The sequence below is a fragment of the Triturus cristatus genome, chromosome 4_1, assembly GCF_964204655.1.
Source record: "Triturus cristatus chromosome 4_1, aTriCri1.1, whole genome shotgun sequence".
NCBI lineage: Eukaryota > Metazoa > Chordata > Amphibia > Caudata > Salamandridae > Triturus > Triturus cristatus.
The window spans coordinates 1,005,650,198-1,005,668,832 of NC_140585.1; the positions used below are offsets into that span (position 1 = coordinate 1,005,650,198).

The following is an 18,635-nucleotide window of genomic DNA, read 5'->3' on the forward strand; positions in this document are numbered from 1 at the left end:
ATGCCGTGTAGAGGTGGTGCTTATTTGCGGCTCCACTCTCTTCCAGGGCTGTATGGAACCAATGCAGAAAAGATCTACTGATTCAATCTGACAATGTTCCCAAGAGACTTCCTTGTCTTTGATGTCAAAAAAATACAGTCTAGTTTCTTCGGCATTACTCTCTTTCTGAAAAAATCTTTCCATAACTTGTACTTTATTCACCAAATGTCTTCCCTCTTTCCAACCACCCTTTGTTAAATTAGAATCCGTTTGAAGTGCCATAAGATCTCGAAGCAAAATACATATGAAGCATTCTTACTGTTTTCATTCCAGAGATTACTGGGAATTCTAGGGGAGACATCAGACCTGAGATAGAGGAGCTACATGATGGAATACTTCACGACCAATTATAGCTTGTGTTGTTCATGAGGAGCAAGCTTGCCAGGTGATTACAGCAGCCAAGAGACACAATGGTCCATTTCTTTATCGGGCACCAAAGTTTATATTGCTGCTAATTACTCACATGATAATTTGCTTCGTTGAAATACATTTCTGATGTGTTGGCCAGCTCTGAGGAATCTTGGTGATCGTTCTGGCCTCCTGGAACAGGGCACTATGCTGCTTATTAATGATGGCAAGAATAAAGGATTCGAGGGACCAGAGGAACTGGAACAGTTTTTGTCTACTGCCTGATGTGGACATGGAAGTGACGCAATCTGACTCAAGTAGTGCTCCGCAGCAGGATTTGAGGTCTGAGTCCACTCCGCGAAAAGGCCTGAAATATGACGTTCCTGAATGTCAGAGACTAGATTCTGTGCTGAAACGCTGGGAGGGGAGGGCCACTAGGGAAGGGACCGAAGCTCCTGCTGCAATAGGTCGGGACAAGTCACTTTCCCCATTAAGCTTCGATTGCCCCAGTCTTTTAAATGAATGTTGAAATTGTTGATCTTGTTGTTACCATGATAGATATTCTATAGTGTAACCACATGTGCTTTAACAGGGGGGTACATCCTTTTCTTCCTCATGTTTTTAAATACTTGTGGTATGTGGCTGTTTGTGTATGTGTGCGTCATCCTCAGAGTTGCAGGATATGATGGTGTGTCATTTATCCTGTTTGTTTTACCTAGTTGTTAAAAATAGCAATTGTATATGCTCTTGAAGTGTGCAGAAGTGGTGATGTCGATTGGACCCTCGGTGTCTGACTGTCCAGTGGGTCACCCTTCTCCCCGCCATTTAATAGAAACTAAACTACTTCACTCTCTAGTGCATCTTTTTGAAAATAGCCTCAAAATTCACCTTGCTTCATGAGGCACGAAATCAACGTAGTGTTTTTTTTAATAGCCATTGATTCTAGAACCACGTCTGTGCATGTGTTGCACTCTTTCTGATTGAACTACACTTCCATTATTGTATATCCATCAAAAAATGCGTAAACTTCAGTAATTACATGCCTTAAAAGAATTTACTTGCCCCAGCAAGAAAATAATTACTCTCTGTTGCCTCCCAAAATGTTCCTAACCTGAGATATTTCAAAAATGAATTGAATAGAGGTGTTCAAAATGTGTGTAAATTGCTTACTCATAATTATGCTACATTTTAGGAAAATTGTGTGAAATTACGAGTAATTACACAAAATGCAAATCTGTCTTTAGCATAATATTTTCGCCAAAATACGTCCTTGTGTCAATTTTTTGATGTGAGGAATAAATCTAAAAAAACACTAGTGCTTCAAGTAAAACCTGCTCTAGTTCTGGCCAGTTGCGTTGTTCCTTCTCACTCACTGTAAAATCTTTGCCATGGATGGTGCATCGTTTTGAGACGTGTCCTAATTAAGCCTGGGCGAAGCACTACGCTACGCTCGCGTAGTTTGCGAAGTTCGCACTACTTCGCACTACGCGAACTGCACGTAGCACAGTGCGAACATGCGTAGCGTAGTGTTGCGTAGTGCTGCGGTCATTTTTTGCTTGCTCGCTGTCCTCAACGTCAAGTTGGCGACCGCGAGCAAGCAAACTGACATCCCGGCGAGACTTTTTCCTTGTTCGCGATCAGCAACATCAAGTTGGCGATCGCGAGCATGGAAAAAAAACCTCCTGGCGAGATTCCCAACGCGAGGAGGTCAGGTTTCTCATTGCGAGGGGTCGCGTATGCTCACGACCGCTCGCGATGAGAAACTACCAGTTCGCGTTGAGAAAGCTGCCGCTCGAGTAAAAATCTACTCGAGCAGCAGAAAACTACAGCTCGCACTGTGCAAGATGCCATTTTCAATGATTGCACAGTGCCGGTTGCTTGTCCGCACTATGCAATCATTGACAACAACATCTTGCACAGTGCGAACATGTTACTACGCAGTTCGCGAAGTGCTACGCGTAGCTCGCATAGTGCGAACTTCACTTTGCGTAGCTTCGCGAAGTGCTACTTCGCGAACTACGCCCACCCTTAGTCCTAATACCGTCTATTTCGGGAATTTCATGCAACAATCATAAGGCGAGTTCCCCAAAACGACGCCAGACCTAGATTTAAGGACCTGATTTAGATCTTGGTGAGGCTACAGCTGTCCCACGGCGGTCCCATGTTCTCCGTCAAGCTGACGGCAGTCCACCCACCGTATTTAGATGTTGCGGCAAAAGACAGGAGACCGCTGTGGCGGTGGTCTTCTCTGCATGCTATCAGTACTCCATCGCACCATGCCAGCGGGTTTCCTCTGAGCAAATTTAGATGTTACCATTGTACTGGCAGTGTCCGGGTGGCACTGTCCTGATGGAGTGAGACCATGGCCGTGTGGAGACAGGTAAATACTACTCATCATTATCTTACTACACATATATGTTGTGCATGTTTCATAATGTAGGTAATGTGTTATCCCCCTTTTTTGTACATGTTACATGCCACACAAACAACATACACACACTATTGAATGCCCACCCCGAGGCAGCACAAGCACAACTCCCACAAGCACCACAACAACAATATTGTTTTGTTAAGTGTCAATACAGATGTTCATTTTTACCTTGGTGAGTGGTAAAATTAACGCTACTGCATTACACATAAGAAAAATGTTGCATGAAAGAGCAATGCAGAATTACACAAGACTACAGCAATTGTCAATACATGATACATAGTACAATTGTACAAGTAGCTTACCGTAGATCTCAACAACAACGGAGTCATTTGGTGTTGTGGTGGAGTCGATGCAAGAGGAGGGACCTGAACGATGGGGTACAAGACAGAAAGGGTAGCGGGAAGCAGGAAAAAAGGTATGTTTTTACCGTATTTCCTTCGATTCCACCAACTCGAAGTAGGAGGGATTCCAACCACAGTTGCCACGACGGACAGGCACATCATAATCGGAATGGGGGGAATCTGGGTAGGAGTCCCTCTGCCAGCCGCATCTGTCTATGCCACTGTCAACGCAGTTGAGGATTCCTGGCGGACTCAATTTTACTTTGGTGGTCTTTCTTCTATGGACCAGCCATCATCTACATACGGTTGGCATACTGCCAAGTAGACCAGCAAGAAGACCGTTGAAAAGGTGATGGCAGGACCTGATCCACCAAGATCTAAATCAGGCCCAAAGACCTTTACAGGTTTGCGAGCTAATGACCAACCTGTACTTGCTTCATTCTCACGCAGCACACCCACCCACGAGTCTTTCAAAGTTTGTTAAACGTTCACTCCATTCCTCGCTTCCTCCTATTCTCTTTACTTTTGGTGCCAGACAGCTAGTCATGAGAAAACTAGCAATCTGCCTACTTCTTTCTCTTACTTCTGGTTCTACACAGCGCAAAACCATCTTCATCCTTTCCATCCTGCGATTACTCTGCAAATCTATCTTATGAAAAATAAAAAATAAACATCAACAATAATAGGGGAAAGCATGTTGACACCAGCTTTTTTATATAAGGATTCCTGAATGCCATTGACATCCCACGGGTGCGTAAGTGGTAAATATTATTATATAAAACTAAGGGTGATAATGTTAGGAAGATTTTTTTTCACAATCAAACCCTTCCTATTAAACTCTGTCAAAGATTTGAAAGTATAAAAAGATAATTTCTTGCGGAAGGCATATTAGTGATTATCTGTATGATTACTAAAAATGCATATTTGCGTATTCTGTTGATCTACAAACAATGTAAGACTATAATTCACTTTCTATAGAATTATTATTCACATAGAAATCTGTAAAGAAAAAAGAAAACGCAAAATTCATTTCATGAAGTATTGCACATGTCCTAGGGGTCCTAGCATAAACCAGAACCAGCAGATAAGCCACCCTCATGACATCGGACCAGTTTTCTTAATGCTGTAGATGGAAATATAGAAGTCCAGGGGCCGTTTCGGGAAGTGCCCTGGGGGCGCAACCGGCGTTTGCTCCCACTTTGCGTGACCCGGTGCATTTTGGTATTACAGAAGGGGCCGTAGATGCTTGTGGGTCCCCGTCTGTAATACCCATAGCGCTGGCACACATAAAGCACCTTTGCTATCATCAGAGAGCTTTCCCTCATTTGCAGGGGGTTGTGGCCCCATGCAAATGAGGGAATCTCTTTTCCACTGTGTCTTAGCCGCATTATAGATGCGGGCATAGAGGAAAATAAGCTGTTAGGAGGCGCACTGATAGTGCGCTACCCAAAAGGTGGCACACTGTCAGTGCGCCCCTGATGGCTGGCCTCTGGAGAAGGGAAAGGGGGTCCCAGACATCCTCTTGCAGGTGGGTGCAGTGAGTGACTTCAAAGTGCAGATAGGTTCCTGCGCGCACTGTGAAACACGGAGCGGCTTCCGAGCAGCCGCTCCGTTTTTCACATGAATGCGATATCCCCCAAGGCAGCGCAAGTTTGCAGCTGCCCTAGGGACAGCATATGCATCCCAAAAAAAAAATCTTGTTTGCGCCGGGCGCACCTTTTAAAAGGTGTACCCAGCGCAAGCAAGGAAAGCGCGCTGTATCTGTGATACAGTGGAATCGTGATCAACCAACCTCCGGTCGACGGTCCCGGCTGCAGCATTACAATGCGACCATAGATGGTGTGGTCGTATACTCCCATTACTCTGTGGTCGAAAGCTTTCAGAGTCATATCATAATGAGGCCGTTAGTGTATTGCAGCAGTGCTGAGAAGTGTAGATTTTCTTCCTTTCAATTCAAGAAGTGCAGGTACTCAGTTCCGAGAAGTACCTGCCCATTTAATGCACTGAGTTTACTCCTTTGTTAAAAAGCCACCCGAAAGGGCAGTAATTATATCAATAGTGGATATTCTGTGGGGAATCTTTCAACAAACCCAGGCTACGTAAATTCGCACCATTAAAGTCCCATTCAAAAGTACCAGGTGAAAATTATAACTCCTTCCATTTTCTTAAAAGTCCTGACCTATGTGATTGAAACACATTGATGAAATCTAGTTATGTAGCACTGTTTATTTGATTAAGACATATGTATTTAACTTCTGATTACACCTCCCACCCACTATAGGTCGAACAGTGTAATGGCATTCCTCTAAGGGCCCTTACTACATTGTATTCCATTGACTGAGACGATGAGGGCTCCTTTGACTGAATACTTAAGGTCTGCCCTTTTGTAAATGAAACAGGCAGGCTGATAGTTTGGTGGGCAGGGTACTCCTTTCTGTTAGTGATGGAGTACCCTGTCCACTAAACTCTAAATCAGAGCCGACGTTCTCGCTATGTCATGGGTAGCATAAAAGTGCAACAATAAAATCATGACTTCTAAAATAAATGGGGCACTTCTGCTGACTCACACAGTATCAACAAGTTGACACAGGTATAATAGAAACATTCATTTAATGTCCCTTCACTTTACTGGCAGGTCAGTATTTGTTTTTATTTATTGAAAACATCCCGAAAAGTATGAAAGGTCCTATGTTGGTGCTCTTACAAAAATAGTTAGACCTTGGAATATCAATGGAAAGACTCCACGGCCGGCCCAACTTATAATTTGTCTTCGGGAGCATCCCTACATCGTGTAGAATTGCCAAAGTGGATGAGGCTGCACCAGATTTCACGCAGATGAGCATTATCTGGTCATTCTAGCCTTCAAAATATTAGTACATATTTTATTTTTTTAAAGACCGGTAGCAACTTTGAACAGGTGAAGTAAAAAATGCACTCTTTCCCATACCAAAATGCTTGATTGTGTGTTTTTCTTGGCAAATAAACTGCAACTCTTCCATTCATTTAGTTTTTGACATGTTGCCCGTCATGTTTTTTGATTGACACCATTTTAGCACTACCTTTAAAAGTATTTATAAAAAAATAACTCTGAAAAACCTTGTTATAACATAAATCTATTGATGTGGTAATTGTGTTAGCTTGACAAGTCAAGGGTAAATTGTGCTGGTGGGAGGCAATGCTTCGTGCAGTAATATATGCTGTGTTTTTTACTCTCTTAGTGCACATAAATAAACTTTTAAAAATGACAAATCGATTGGTATCCCTCCAAAACTTTTATTTTCACTGGAACAAGCTTTGATATCTCCCTTCTCCCATAAACATATTCTTTTTATGTCAAATCTTCCTAAATATTGGCTTCCCAACACTATTTCTCACATGGCACTCTTCTCAACCCTTACTATGTTTTCACCATTGATCAATTCCTAAATAGTCCTATTTGGTATAATAGCCTTCTAAAAAAAGATGAAGATCTTGTGTCTTGAAGACTTGGTTAAATATATGCATTTTACTAATTTCTCAGCTTTATAATGTAGGCTCCCCATTCGTTTTTCCGAAATATCTTCCATGTATAAAATAAATTCCCACATATACTCCCAATATCATAATTTATGGAATCTGAGTCACAATGCGCAGCAATTTCCTCCAGACCCATCTCATTCCTATTCCCCTTCTCACCCAATCGGCAATACTATTTTTCTAAAGCGGCCCACATCTAAAAGCTCCTGATCACACCTGACTCCATTGTACCCAAAACACCTATTGGGACATTGTGGGAGACTGATTTTGGTCTGTCCTGGCCAATCTCTCTCTGGGACAGAATTTGCACATAAATTCACTCCACGGCTTGCACTGCTATCTCACGTAAGCATTATACTTCTTTTACAACTGACTTTTCCACACACCTGCTCACTTAAAGTTCAAACTTGCAGAACATGACACTTGCTGGTGATGACGCACTCACCCAGGTACAGTCTTCCATATGTTCTTTTCTTGTCCAACTCTGTCCATATTTTGGCTTTCTGTATAACATTTTACAAATCCATGTGCCCTTTTCATATAACCTGCTCTTATGTAGTGCTTGTGACCTTTCGAGCTCGAACAAGATACTTGGTAAATTGCTTCACCTACTACTGTCCATAGCTATTTCTATTATTAGCTCTGAAAGTCTACTGACAAGCTTACTCTTCTATTCTGGTGGAACACAGTTTGCTATCATCACAGGCTAGATAGCTATAAGACATTCACTACAGTTGTCTATCAAATGCACTCGAATATGGATGCCCCTTACTACATATTTGTCACACTCCGCTATGGGACGTGTACCTCCTCATACCTGATTGTGTACCTTCTCATGACATATTTTCTTACAAGTTGTATATACTCCTATACTACATTATGTTTACTTTTAAAAAAAAGTTACTGTAGTCAGTATTTAATAATAAATACTTCCACACTTGCGTTTCTTTTCTTTTTCTCAAGGCCATATGTAGGTATCATCCTTCTCTCTTTCTTCTTTCTTCTTATCCCAAATATTTACACGTCTGATTTTACATTACATTCTCATCTTGATCTTCTTTCTGTACTAAATTATTTCTTAGTATATTTTTTACATTACTACATTCTGTTTTTATAATGGGCAATGTGATGTTCCTGTATTTATAATTTCCCTTGATTCAATAAAATGTATTTAAAAAAATCGGCATTTTATTGTATTTCTATAAATGTGGGTGTAAGGTCCAGTTTCTGGGTTCGTTTGCGATGCATGCATTGTAAGCATTTATGCAAACCGCCCTTATTGGCGACAAACCTAGGGAGTTTCTGGGCTGTAATGCGTTGCAGTGTGTTACAGACACCATCTGAATGCTATTACGTCACCTTATGTTTCGCTAACGTCTTTTGAGCAGTATGAATTTCATGATTGGACACGAGATTCATTTATCCAAAGGATTTAAAGTGTTAGCGTCCTATAAAATATAGATTTGTTGAGTTTAACATCGACTACAACTTCAGGCAGTTTGCCCCGGTGAACTTTACATAACCTCCCTATACCAACCCAAGGAATTAGCCGTCGAGTTTCCCAATCGGCCGCCTGCTTTCATGTGCGGCCAGTGATAACACTGTCCAAGATGAAGTACTAAAAACTCACTTTTTTCGAAATGAAGCCCTCGGATCAGTTTTAGCCTTCTCGAGGGAATGCGGTAATGATTAATAGAGCCCCTTAAATGACGGAATATGCACCAGGAAGTTTTCACTAAATGAAATATTGTTTCAGCCCTCCATGAGGAGAAACCCAGCTGGAAAAACTACAGCCGAGATCCCAGAGCTCTGATTCCCCTCTTCCAGCATTAATCACATTGAATGCGGCTCCATTTTTTATTTATCACTCCTCAACACTCGCGCGCCTAATTTTTAAACCCAACGTCTTGTGTGTCGCGGATATCTTTTTATCCGAGCCCCAGACAGCCTTGCTTTTCTTCGGAAGAGCAGGACAAGGGATATTCTCATAAAGAGTGTGCACTTACGATTAGTATTGTTTTAATTACTGCTGGGGCTCTAATTGAATCAGCGGAGCACGTGGCCTTCCTCCATTTCTAATTTATTTAATTCGCTTTCGGTTTCCGGCCGCTAGAAACCTAAGTTGAAGTATCTGTGTCATTTCTTGTGAAGTGTTTAATGTGATTAGCCTGTCATGGTTTATTATTGTTAAAGTGCTGTTTTTTTCAGGAAGAGATAGGCTGCTCCATTCAGAAGTGCACGGTCACTGCGCTCTCCAATTGATTGCTACTGTGTCTAATTCTTAGGGTTTGCAGACTGTCTCCATCTGAGAACATCCTATTCTGTGAAGACTGATTACAGTGTGAGTAGAATATACATTTTTTTGTTGTGACCCTTGGCATTCAGTCATGGGGTCATTATCCTTGTACTTTGTGAGCTCAGTTGGTTGATAGTCTCTGTTAGGGAATTTGGTGCATTGTGAAGTCTGGAGTTCTCCGAATAGTTGGTTGTTGATGGTCACTGCTCATCCAGTTTTATACAACTGCCAGTAGACTGTAAACCCTGCTGCCATTCAAGTGTCGACAGTTTATTTTACTTAGCGTACCCCGCTCGTGCAAGCTTACGTTTCAGCAGTTGCCCGCGCCACGGTAACAGAGCGCCTCTTAGGCGAACTCTGCTTCTTACGTTTCAGCCCACTTACCTACTCCAGTGACTTCCGAATTTCATTTTCATAATGCCTGTCAGTCAAATGAAAGAAGGACGCCACCGGCTTCAGGAAGGCTGGAGCCATGAAAATTTGAACTCCTAAAAGGCCTTTTTTTCTTCAAAGCTGCGAGTATGAGCGCAGCAGAATGTTCTGGTTAGAAAACGGATTTTAGATTCAGCTCTGCGATCCTGTTTTCTTAGGTGGAATGTTAGAAGGCTGAAGCAAGTCTTGGGCGGCATGCCTCTCTTGTCCAAAACCACCCACATTTTCCTTGAGATGTTTCTCATGCCATGGAGTAGACTGTTGAAATGGAGAATTGGGATTCGTCGCACCCAATCATGACTGGTCAAGAGAATTTGTTGTGCTGTGCTTTGCGGCAAATTCTGATTACTGTGCATTTTACCCCAACTGAAATGTTCCAGCAGGCCGCCTATGCCTACGCTTTCTGACTTGTTTCTCCATGGAGTCCTTACAGACACCAGAACAGGGGTTAACTGTAAATGTAATGCCATGGGGAGGGGATTGACTCTATATTAATAGGTGTCGTCAGAAAAGTTGTTAACTTCAAACTCTGTCCTGCAATGAAGTACAACTTAGTTTATGGACAAGTAGAAAAAGTGTTATTGTATTATGGAGGCCAATCGATTAATAAACAAACTTGGTGGCCTAAGATAGTTTGTTAGTAGCCCTATTTTATCTGGGTATGTGCAGTGGAAACATGAGTATGCCACTGGAGCACATTTCATTGCCAAGTTGTCAGAATTCCATATGTACTGGAATGAAGCAGACCTAATGTGAAGCACAGTGTTAGAATGGTGTCACTGAATTCCTATCCATAACCTCTACTGATACACATTGACATGCACAACAGCAGTTGGCATGTGAAATAATGCAGCATTCATACTAAGAGCGTCAAATATTAAAATAGTGGTTTTCAAAGACATATTTGCATATGTAAGTAATTCCAAAACGCACCATTTGCTCTGTATTGTTGAGAGGTATTTTCCTCTCTCCCCCTCTTAATACAGAGAACTCGGAGAATGTAGAGTTAGCAAATTCAGATGTGCATGTGTTTTTCACATAAATAACAATTTGCATTTTCTCGAAGATCTGCCATTTTTTTTCTTCCTTCTGGTATTTATATAGTTCTACCCCAGCTACTGGTGCACCGGGCACTTTACATGGAATACTTTACATATATAAAACACCAGAACGGAAAGTAGCAAAGCAGATATAGGGCAGTTGGTTAGAATATTGAGATTTTTAAAAAAAATTACACCCGACCTCTCTCCCAGTGGGGTAAAGCAGGAGTCTGTGGAGTCGCAAGGATATAATGATAACTAAGTCTCCCAGTTTTCCACTTTTACTGATTTTTACAGATAAATTAAAACCGGAAACTATCTTGATGTAGGTCTGTCCTAAATTTTTAAATATGGACCAAACGGAAAATGGATAGGGCTTTAAAGTTTGTATAATTTCTTTTAGTCGATTGTCATGTTAGTGTCTTTGCAGATTTACATATTGCTGAGTTAATAAAAAAGGGAGAAGGTTTCCCACTGAAGCTTAATCAGGATGAGATGTGCATGTGTATACATTACAATGCTCATGTTTTCATATGACTGTGTTAATGTATTATATATGGGGTACCTATATTGTTAACACACTCCAAAGTGCATATGTATTCTTGAAATAAATACAGATATGTACTAGTTGTAGCTTCAATTTTCCCAAAACCCAAAATAAAAATTGATAAATTCAGATAAAATTAGCAAAAATACATATGGGTAAATAGAGACAGAAATGCCACAAAAAAAAATACAGATATGTACTAGTTGTAGCTTCATTTTTTCCCAAAACCCCAAATGAAAATTGATAAATTCAGATAAAATTAGCGAAAATACATATGGGTAAATAGAGACAGAAATGCCAAAAAAATAATACCATAAAACTGGAAGCCCTAATTATAACTTTGCTGTTGCCATGTATTGATGGATTGATACGGAGTGTATCAGGCTGTCTAGTTTACTATATTGCATTAAAATATGAAAATGCTAATAAAATTATCAGTAAAAAAGAGCAGTAAGTCACAGGTGCCAAAAAAATGCTAAAAAGGCTCTGGTGAACTATGGGATGTTGGAGTTTGGAGAGGCGTGTTTTGAACTTTTTGTGGAAGGTAAGTGTGTTAGGGGTGCTTCTTATGTCTTCTGGTAATTGATTCCAGAATTTGGGTGCAAGTCGCAAGAAGGCCATTCCTGCAGCTTTGCTTTTTTAGTTGTAGAAACAGCTTAGATTAGTTTATTCTCGTCTTGTTTCTCTTTAGGCTCCTGATGTGTGTCGTTTGTATTTTAAGTATGAAGGAAGCCCTCTGTGAACGGCTTGGAGAGTTAAACAGGCAAGTTTGAAGGTGACACATTCTTCTGAAGGTAGCGAATAGATAATACCGAAGTGCGCCATCTTCAGCCAGCTTGCATTATTGTGCATAAAGAGAGGGGCATGTTCTTGCTTGTGCATGATTCTGATGGAGCCTAGTAGTGGAAGTAGTGGTAGTGGTGGTACTACTGACTGCCACCCGGATCAGAGTGCGTAGGAAATGCTTCTTACTCTAGGATTTGCATTTTATGATTTGTTCAGTTAATCCATTCTTAGGAAGTAGCCCAGCCATATGCAAATCGCCAAACACTGTATCTAAAGGATCATTCTACTGATGTCATTATCTGCTTAGCCTACATATTCATTTCTGCGTTTTCGGGATTGTATATATTTGTATTTTGTGTTTAAAAATCTTCAGGAACAAACTGTTACTTGACTATTCTGATATTTAGTGTGATTTGAAAGTGAAACTGATGAATGAATGCTGGCTGCTGAATTTACGCCTCTCTTTGCCCATCAGCAATTTTCATGCACACTTCTTCTTTCCTGAGGTGGTCAGGAGAAAGTGGCACGTTTGGCGTGTCCCTAAGTGTGTGAAACCAACCTTAGAACAACTCCTACTTTGGATTTTATATGTACGATAAAAAAATATTCTAGGCTGCATTCAAATCTGTCTGCCTGGTCTCTGTAAGTAAACACTGCTTTCTATTTTTAAAACAGTGGTAAAACGTGAAATGATTCTTAACTGTATTTGTTGGGGTAGGTTACATCACAGAAGGTTGAATCTCTAACTATCTAATGCCTGGCCAGTCCTTTGTCAGCGATAGTGACTTTGCTTCGCTTCCACTCTTAAAAACGTAAAAGCTGTAAGAATGTTTAAGTCCACATTTTAGGTCGGAGGGTGTGGATGTACCCAGATAACTTAATCTGACATTCTGCATCAAAAGTCCGTCTGATATTTGTGTTACCTTTATACTGTTTGCTCAACAAGGCCCAAAGGCTGTCAAAAGTAGCAATACCAACAACATGGCACCTATACGGGAAAAAAAAAGACAATTTACCTTAAAAATAAATAACTAGCACTCTGTTGAAATTTCATGTTAATTTATGAATGGATTCTGCTCGATCTGACTGCTGGTGTATGGGTTTTTGGCCACTCAGCTGGCGGATTAAGTGTTGTATGTATGTGTGCTTGTATCTGCGTGTCAGAGAGCGAGAAAAAGAGAGAAATAGTTCAAGACGATGACAAAATTAGAACCAACAGTCCCCAAAAAGGGTGAACATTAGCAAATACTGTAATCGATTTCTAGTTAAAACGTCACCAGCATACAAAATCAGATTTTTCCAACATCAGACAGAACCTGAGGCTGAACGTAATCTCTGCAAATTCATTAGGTTTTGCATTTGCGAAAATTTAAGCTATTGGCATTGTAAATGACAATGCCTTTTATTTATCTGTTCTAAAAACAACACCTAAATAAAATGCATTGTCATTTACAATGCCAGTAGCTCAAACTCTCATAGATGCGAGACCTATTGCTTTGCAAATGCTTGTTCTAATGGCGTTCGAGCCGCTATCAGCTGCACTTTGCTGCAATATGGACATAGTAGGCCTATGTACGCAGTATAGTTCTGTGAAATGATTTCCATATATAGATGACTTTGTGATGACCATTATTACATCAGAAAAAATAGAGTGACTTAGCGGAAGATGAGAATGTTTTGAGGCTACTCTTTTTGCTTTAGAAGGATTTCACACTTTAAAACGCAAGCCAATCCCGAATTTGAAAATAGACATAGTTTGGCAAATAAGCATGCCTTTAGATGACTTGCAACTCTTTTACATTTGCTTGGTTACCCTACAGTTGAATGTTTCTACTCATAGGCCGCCAGTTTCGGTCTGGTGTAATTCCCAATTCAGCTAAAGCAGGAATCCCAAGGAATAAGCAGTACCACAATCTTTACAATTCCCCTCTCTCTGAATATTTCACTAGTTAGAGACTGCTGCAATCTGAGTGAAAATGAACCTAAAAATCAGAAATTACCATGGCATTGGGTACAGTAGTCCAAATTCCAGCAGTAATTCTACATTTCTCATGAGACCCTCAGGAGAATATTTGTAATATCGCAATGTTCTAGCACCTTCCAGTTTATGGGCCCTACTAAGGTCCTACTAGGGTAAGTATCTTCTTGTGGGAAACATACATTCGTTTTCAGCCTTACAAATGTTGCATGCTCTATTTGTGCGGTGCGTGCAATGCCGGTCATAGAGGGCCAGTAGCATGCAACAGTTTGAAGATAGCCACACAAAATGCATTTGAATATAATGCATCTAAATGTAACTCCATTCCATAGCCAATGGTTATTCTTTACAGCTCGCAAGGGCCGGCTACCTTGGACCTACCTTAGACCCGCCGCCGCCCCTGTAAATGTAAGGATGTTACTATCTTGGATACAGCTTTGTGTACTAAATCATGAACAGTTTAAGAATATATAACTTTATTCGCTTAACTGCTTTTTTTCCTATCAGCCCTATATTGTTCGCACAATCCATAATACCCCGTGTTAAAAATTTCAATCTTTGATAAACATCACCCAAAGTTTTTAAAGTATTGATCATATATGCTTTACATTTCAATACGTGTTCTGCTCAATTGCACTGCTTTTTTAACAGACATGCAAACATACCTTTTGCACGCTAAAACCACATCCAAAATAAGATATGTTGTTCATTCTTTGTAGCTGCTCAGTCATGAAAATGTTGCCTTGTTTAAAAATTCTAAATGATGAAGCTTTAACGTCGGAGAAAACGACTCGCCAAGAAAATTTCTGTGTAGTTCTCAGAGGGAGTTTCTGGGCCTTTTGTCAAGCTCAGATTCAAGAGGTAAACTTGCTAAACAAAAGACTTGACGATGAACTTGGGTAAGTACCTCTACATGTATTAATTCCTTTTCACTATTATGTCAGTTTAATATTGACTGCAATTTGTAACGTGAACATTAAGTCCCCAAATAACGTTTTCTATCGAATATTATGTACCAATTTTTTTAAAGTATTTGAATATGACATATTTAATATCGCTTGCGTGCCTGCACATCTGTCTAACTGTGAATCTGTTATACTGGTAGAATCCCTCACTCCCCAATATTACGCTTCACATTAATACACCTATAATACTTACCAACACCCTCCAGTGAACTTAAAGTATTTATTTGTTAATGTGAAATAGATATCAAATAAATAACCAGATTTTCTGGTCTTTGTTCACAATCGACAATTTAAGACACTGAGTAAAATATTTTCATGGTTGTAAGAGTGGTAATTGCATTAGGCAGAAAACATATTAGAGGCCATTTAAGCTGCCAGGAAATGAAAAGGAAAGCAACCATTTTGGTACCAACTCTGTTTTAAGGCAGCTGGAGGGTAATGGTCCATTTAAACAGGGATGGAGAAGTAAAGAAAGAGAATTAGCATGAGCGACAAGAGTCTATTGGCCGACTGACTCATTTTACAGGTTGATCCTGTGGTTTTTCCAATTGTTACCAGTCGTATTGGTTGGAATTGCTTGGCTGTTAATAGTGTGTAATGATGATCCTTTGCCCTGTGTTCCAAGTCAGTTGGACTGAAGGCCAGAGGCCATAAGCTGAAAAGAAAATTGCTCAGGGATGGAAAATTTGGGAAGACTCAGATCAGTAATACACAGCTATGTCTCAACATAACTTGAAGGCTCAGTTAGAAAACAGTTCAACAAGCTCCAGGTGGGTCTACCATGCATTGTTAGCTTCCATGGATGGTGACTTATGACAAATGTTTCTGTTGGAAGGAGGTACTGGGCTGTGATGGTCGCAAAGTTGTGTTTGGCAATGGGGACTATTACAATTTTTTCCCTGAAAAAACTCAGGGTAGGACACATAAGTGGACAAGGTCTAAACAGGACTAGGGAGGAAAGCCAGTGAAAACTGCGGAAATGAAAGGCTTTTCAGTCACTCCGGGATGGAATTCTCTCTTATATATCACAGGGGGATGTAGAAGGGGGTTTGTAAGGCTCCAGTTGGGAGTCTACTTATTCTCATTTCCATGTTTCCACTGGTCCTGCAGGACACTTGTGACCTTTCCAGCTAAAAACATGGGTAACCAGGCGACTGCATGGAGGTGACTGAAACGGTATCTTCTGGCTGTTGAAGGTCGGTAGGCAGCTCTTCAATCCAGCTTCTTTCAGCCGATTTCTTGCACCTGCCCTACAGGTCTTCTTTCCCCCTATAATGGCGGGGATTGGATTGTGCATGATGTCAGGACATGGTGAGAGAGATGTGCAAAAGCTTCGCCTGCAGCGTTAGCTCAGAGAAGGTGGAACATAAAGCAGGGAAGCAGCAAAAAGACTTCAGACTATGGCATCACCTCCTTTCAATTTCTAGTAGTAACAACAGTGGTGAATCAGCACACTTCCACACCCCCCCTTCCTGAATCACTCAATCAGTACCCTATTTGCTTCAGCATGCTCTCTTTTGTGCCTCTGAATTTTCTTTTGGTTCTGTGCTGCAACAGGATACCATAGAAATGGATGTAAGTGGCTTCATAATGCAATGATCCCTAATGCCTGAAATAGTTGGCCTGCAGTACTTGGCTCTGTTCTCCACACTTCTAAATCTCTCCATGTTCTTTGGAGTGAAACCTTTCCCCTTACTGCTTCTCATTGCCTCTGTTGATTGCCTTTCAAACTGTTGGGGGAATGCTGCTGCCCATATTTCTCATCTTTTTGTGCTCCTCACATCTGAGCACCACCCAAACTGCATCCTGAGGTCTGGGGCAGGTGGCTGACTGGTACCCCTGGGGTCCCTCAAGCTGTGAATCCCTGCCAGCCGATTTGAAGCAAAAAACTGAAGTGTTCTGTGAGGAGGGTCAGCACAAGCTGATAAGACTCCTGTGCCTGCCTGTCTGCCTCTGTATCTGCCCACTGACCAAAAGCGAGGAGTTTCCTGCCAAGAAACCAGTTGTTCTGTAGCATAAAGGGGAGGTTAGTGACTCTGTTGCGTACCTCAGTGTTCTTCTTCTCAATACAAACCATGTCTCCAAGCATGCATTTTCATTTGCTTACATTTCTTTTTCTTCATGTTTCTCTATGGTTCTTGAAAGGAGCATTGACTAATGAAGAATCAGCTCTTTGAGTCTGTCAATTAAAGAGATGTAATTGTAATTATTTTAAAAACTAAGATATTGTGCCTCCGATTGTGTTTCTCTCACACCTGAAAGTCATGCGACTTCTGTGCCATGCTGGTCCACAAGGACATTCAAGAGAGGGAGGACAGGTTTACAGGGGCAACTGTAAAAACATTGCCCTCATCTCCTTCCAGAAGAAGGACTTGCACATCACCTTCCAGAAGGACTGTTTTTCATCCCTGCTGTTTTACCACTCCCCTCCTCTTGATGTCACAAGAAGCACAGGAAGTAGCACAAGTGATCGCCTCCTATAATGGAAGAATAGAAAGCATTCCATGGATTGATCCACTTCATCATCACAGTGCCTCTGATTCGAGCCTCTTGGCTCCATCCCAGGCTCATCCATTTCCCTCAGTCTTGTGTCCTCCTCTTAAGTGCTGCTTCTAAAGCAGTCAGCTTACTTACTATGAGCTTACCATCTTTTGTACCAACCAAAGTGTAGACATGGCTAAATCTAAGGGCCTGATTTAGTTTGGCAGATAGGATACTTTGTCGCAGTTACGACTGAGCATGCTGCTTGCCAAAACTTCAGTTCGCCCACCACATTTAAAGATGGGCAGATTATTCTGTCATCAGAGCCCCCTTTTGTTCTGTCGATAGAATACATGCTAAGCCAGCCCAACATAGTAGGGGCTGTTGGAGGAAGGACATCACATGTTCCACACTATTTAGGGTGGACAGTATAATATCTTTATTTTGTGTTAGTGATCAACAAGAAATAATAATGAAATTCATTCACTGGGAAGAAACTCCCCGGGTGAGGGGGGATATGTACCACCCTAAGTGGCAAGGGAATGCCTAAATGTCGGTACCGTTCTTACTGTGCCACCAGGAAATGGCTTCACCCCACTGACGAGCCCAATCAGGGCGAAAACGTTCTTGGGTTGCTTGTGTTCCAGTTCAGGAAGGACGTGGCCTGGCAGTTTGTGCTGGACTGTTCCTGTTGGAGCAGCGTCAAGGCTGCTTTGCATATGGCTGGGTCCAAACTGAGGTGACATGGTGGCCAAAAGAACGATAAGTTGGATGCTTAATCTTCGCATGTATGTGGTGAAACCGAACCATCAAGGACACGCGCGGGCTCAAGTTTGTTCAAACGCGCCAGTTCAAATGAGGGATCCGCAACCATTGTCATGGTCAGATCATTTTTTGATTTGATTGTCATGGCAAGTAATACAGGACCTTTTCCAAAACTTGTTGACCTGTAATGGGAAAGCTTTTAATAGAATAGATCTTCGGGAATTCTCGAAGGTGTTAAAGCAACATCACCCAGAATTATCTGGCATTATGAATTACGATCTCACGAAATATGTTAGTTGGATCAGAAATGCTGCTGAAGATTTGGCACCAGTCTTCTGGAGCAAAGTACACAGAAGTACACCTTCTAGTCCATGGCTTTCAGCTGCACTTGCTACAGAGAAAAAAACCTTGTAAGGAACTAGAGCGTAAATGGAGGAAGGATTAGAATTGAGCAGACAAAGAGATCTTTAAGCGGGCACAAATGGAGTTCTACGCGACTATAACCAAAGCAAAGCAAGCTTACTTTGAGGAGCACATAGGAAAGAAAGGAGATGGATCTAAAGATATCTTTTCTATTATCAAGAGCTTTGTTTCCCCTGCAGCCTGCACTTATACTAACGTAGCAAGGAACAAGAGTAAGGCCCGTTAACCCAGGTGAGACCGGGCGTAA

General features: G+C 41.3%; 1 protein-coding gene across 1 annotated transcript in view; it reads left to right on the forward strand.

The window, feature by feature from the left end:
- The window catches only part of LRRIQ1 (leucine rich repeats and IQ motif containing 1), a 1,142,626-nt gene that overhangs the window by 539,512 nt on the left and 584,479 nt on the right, over positions 1-18,635 (forward strand). The window contains exon 14 of the mRNA XM_085653925.1: positions 14,474-14,653. Within this exon, the coding sequence (XP_085510051.1) occupies positions 14,474-14,653 (180 nt within the window). The remainder of the gene's footprint in view (positions 1-14,473; positions 14,654-18,635) is intronic.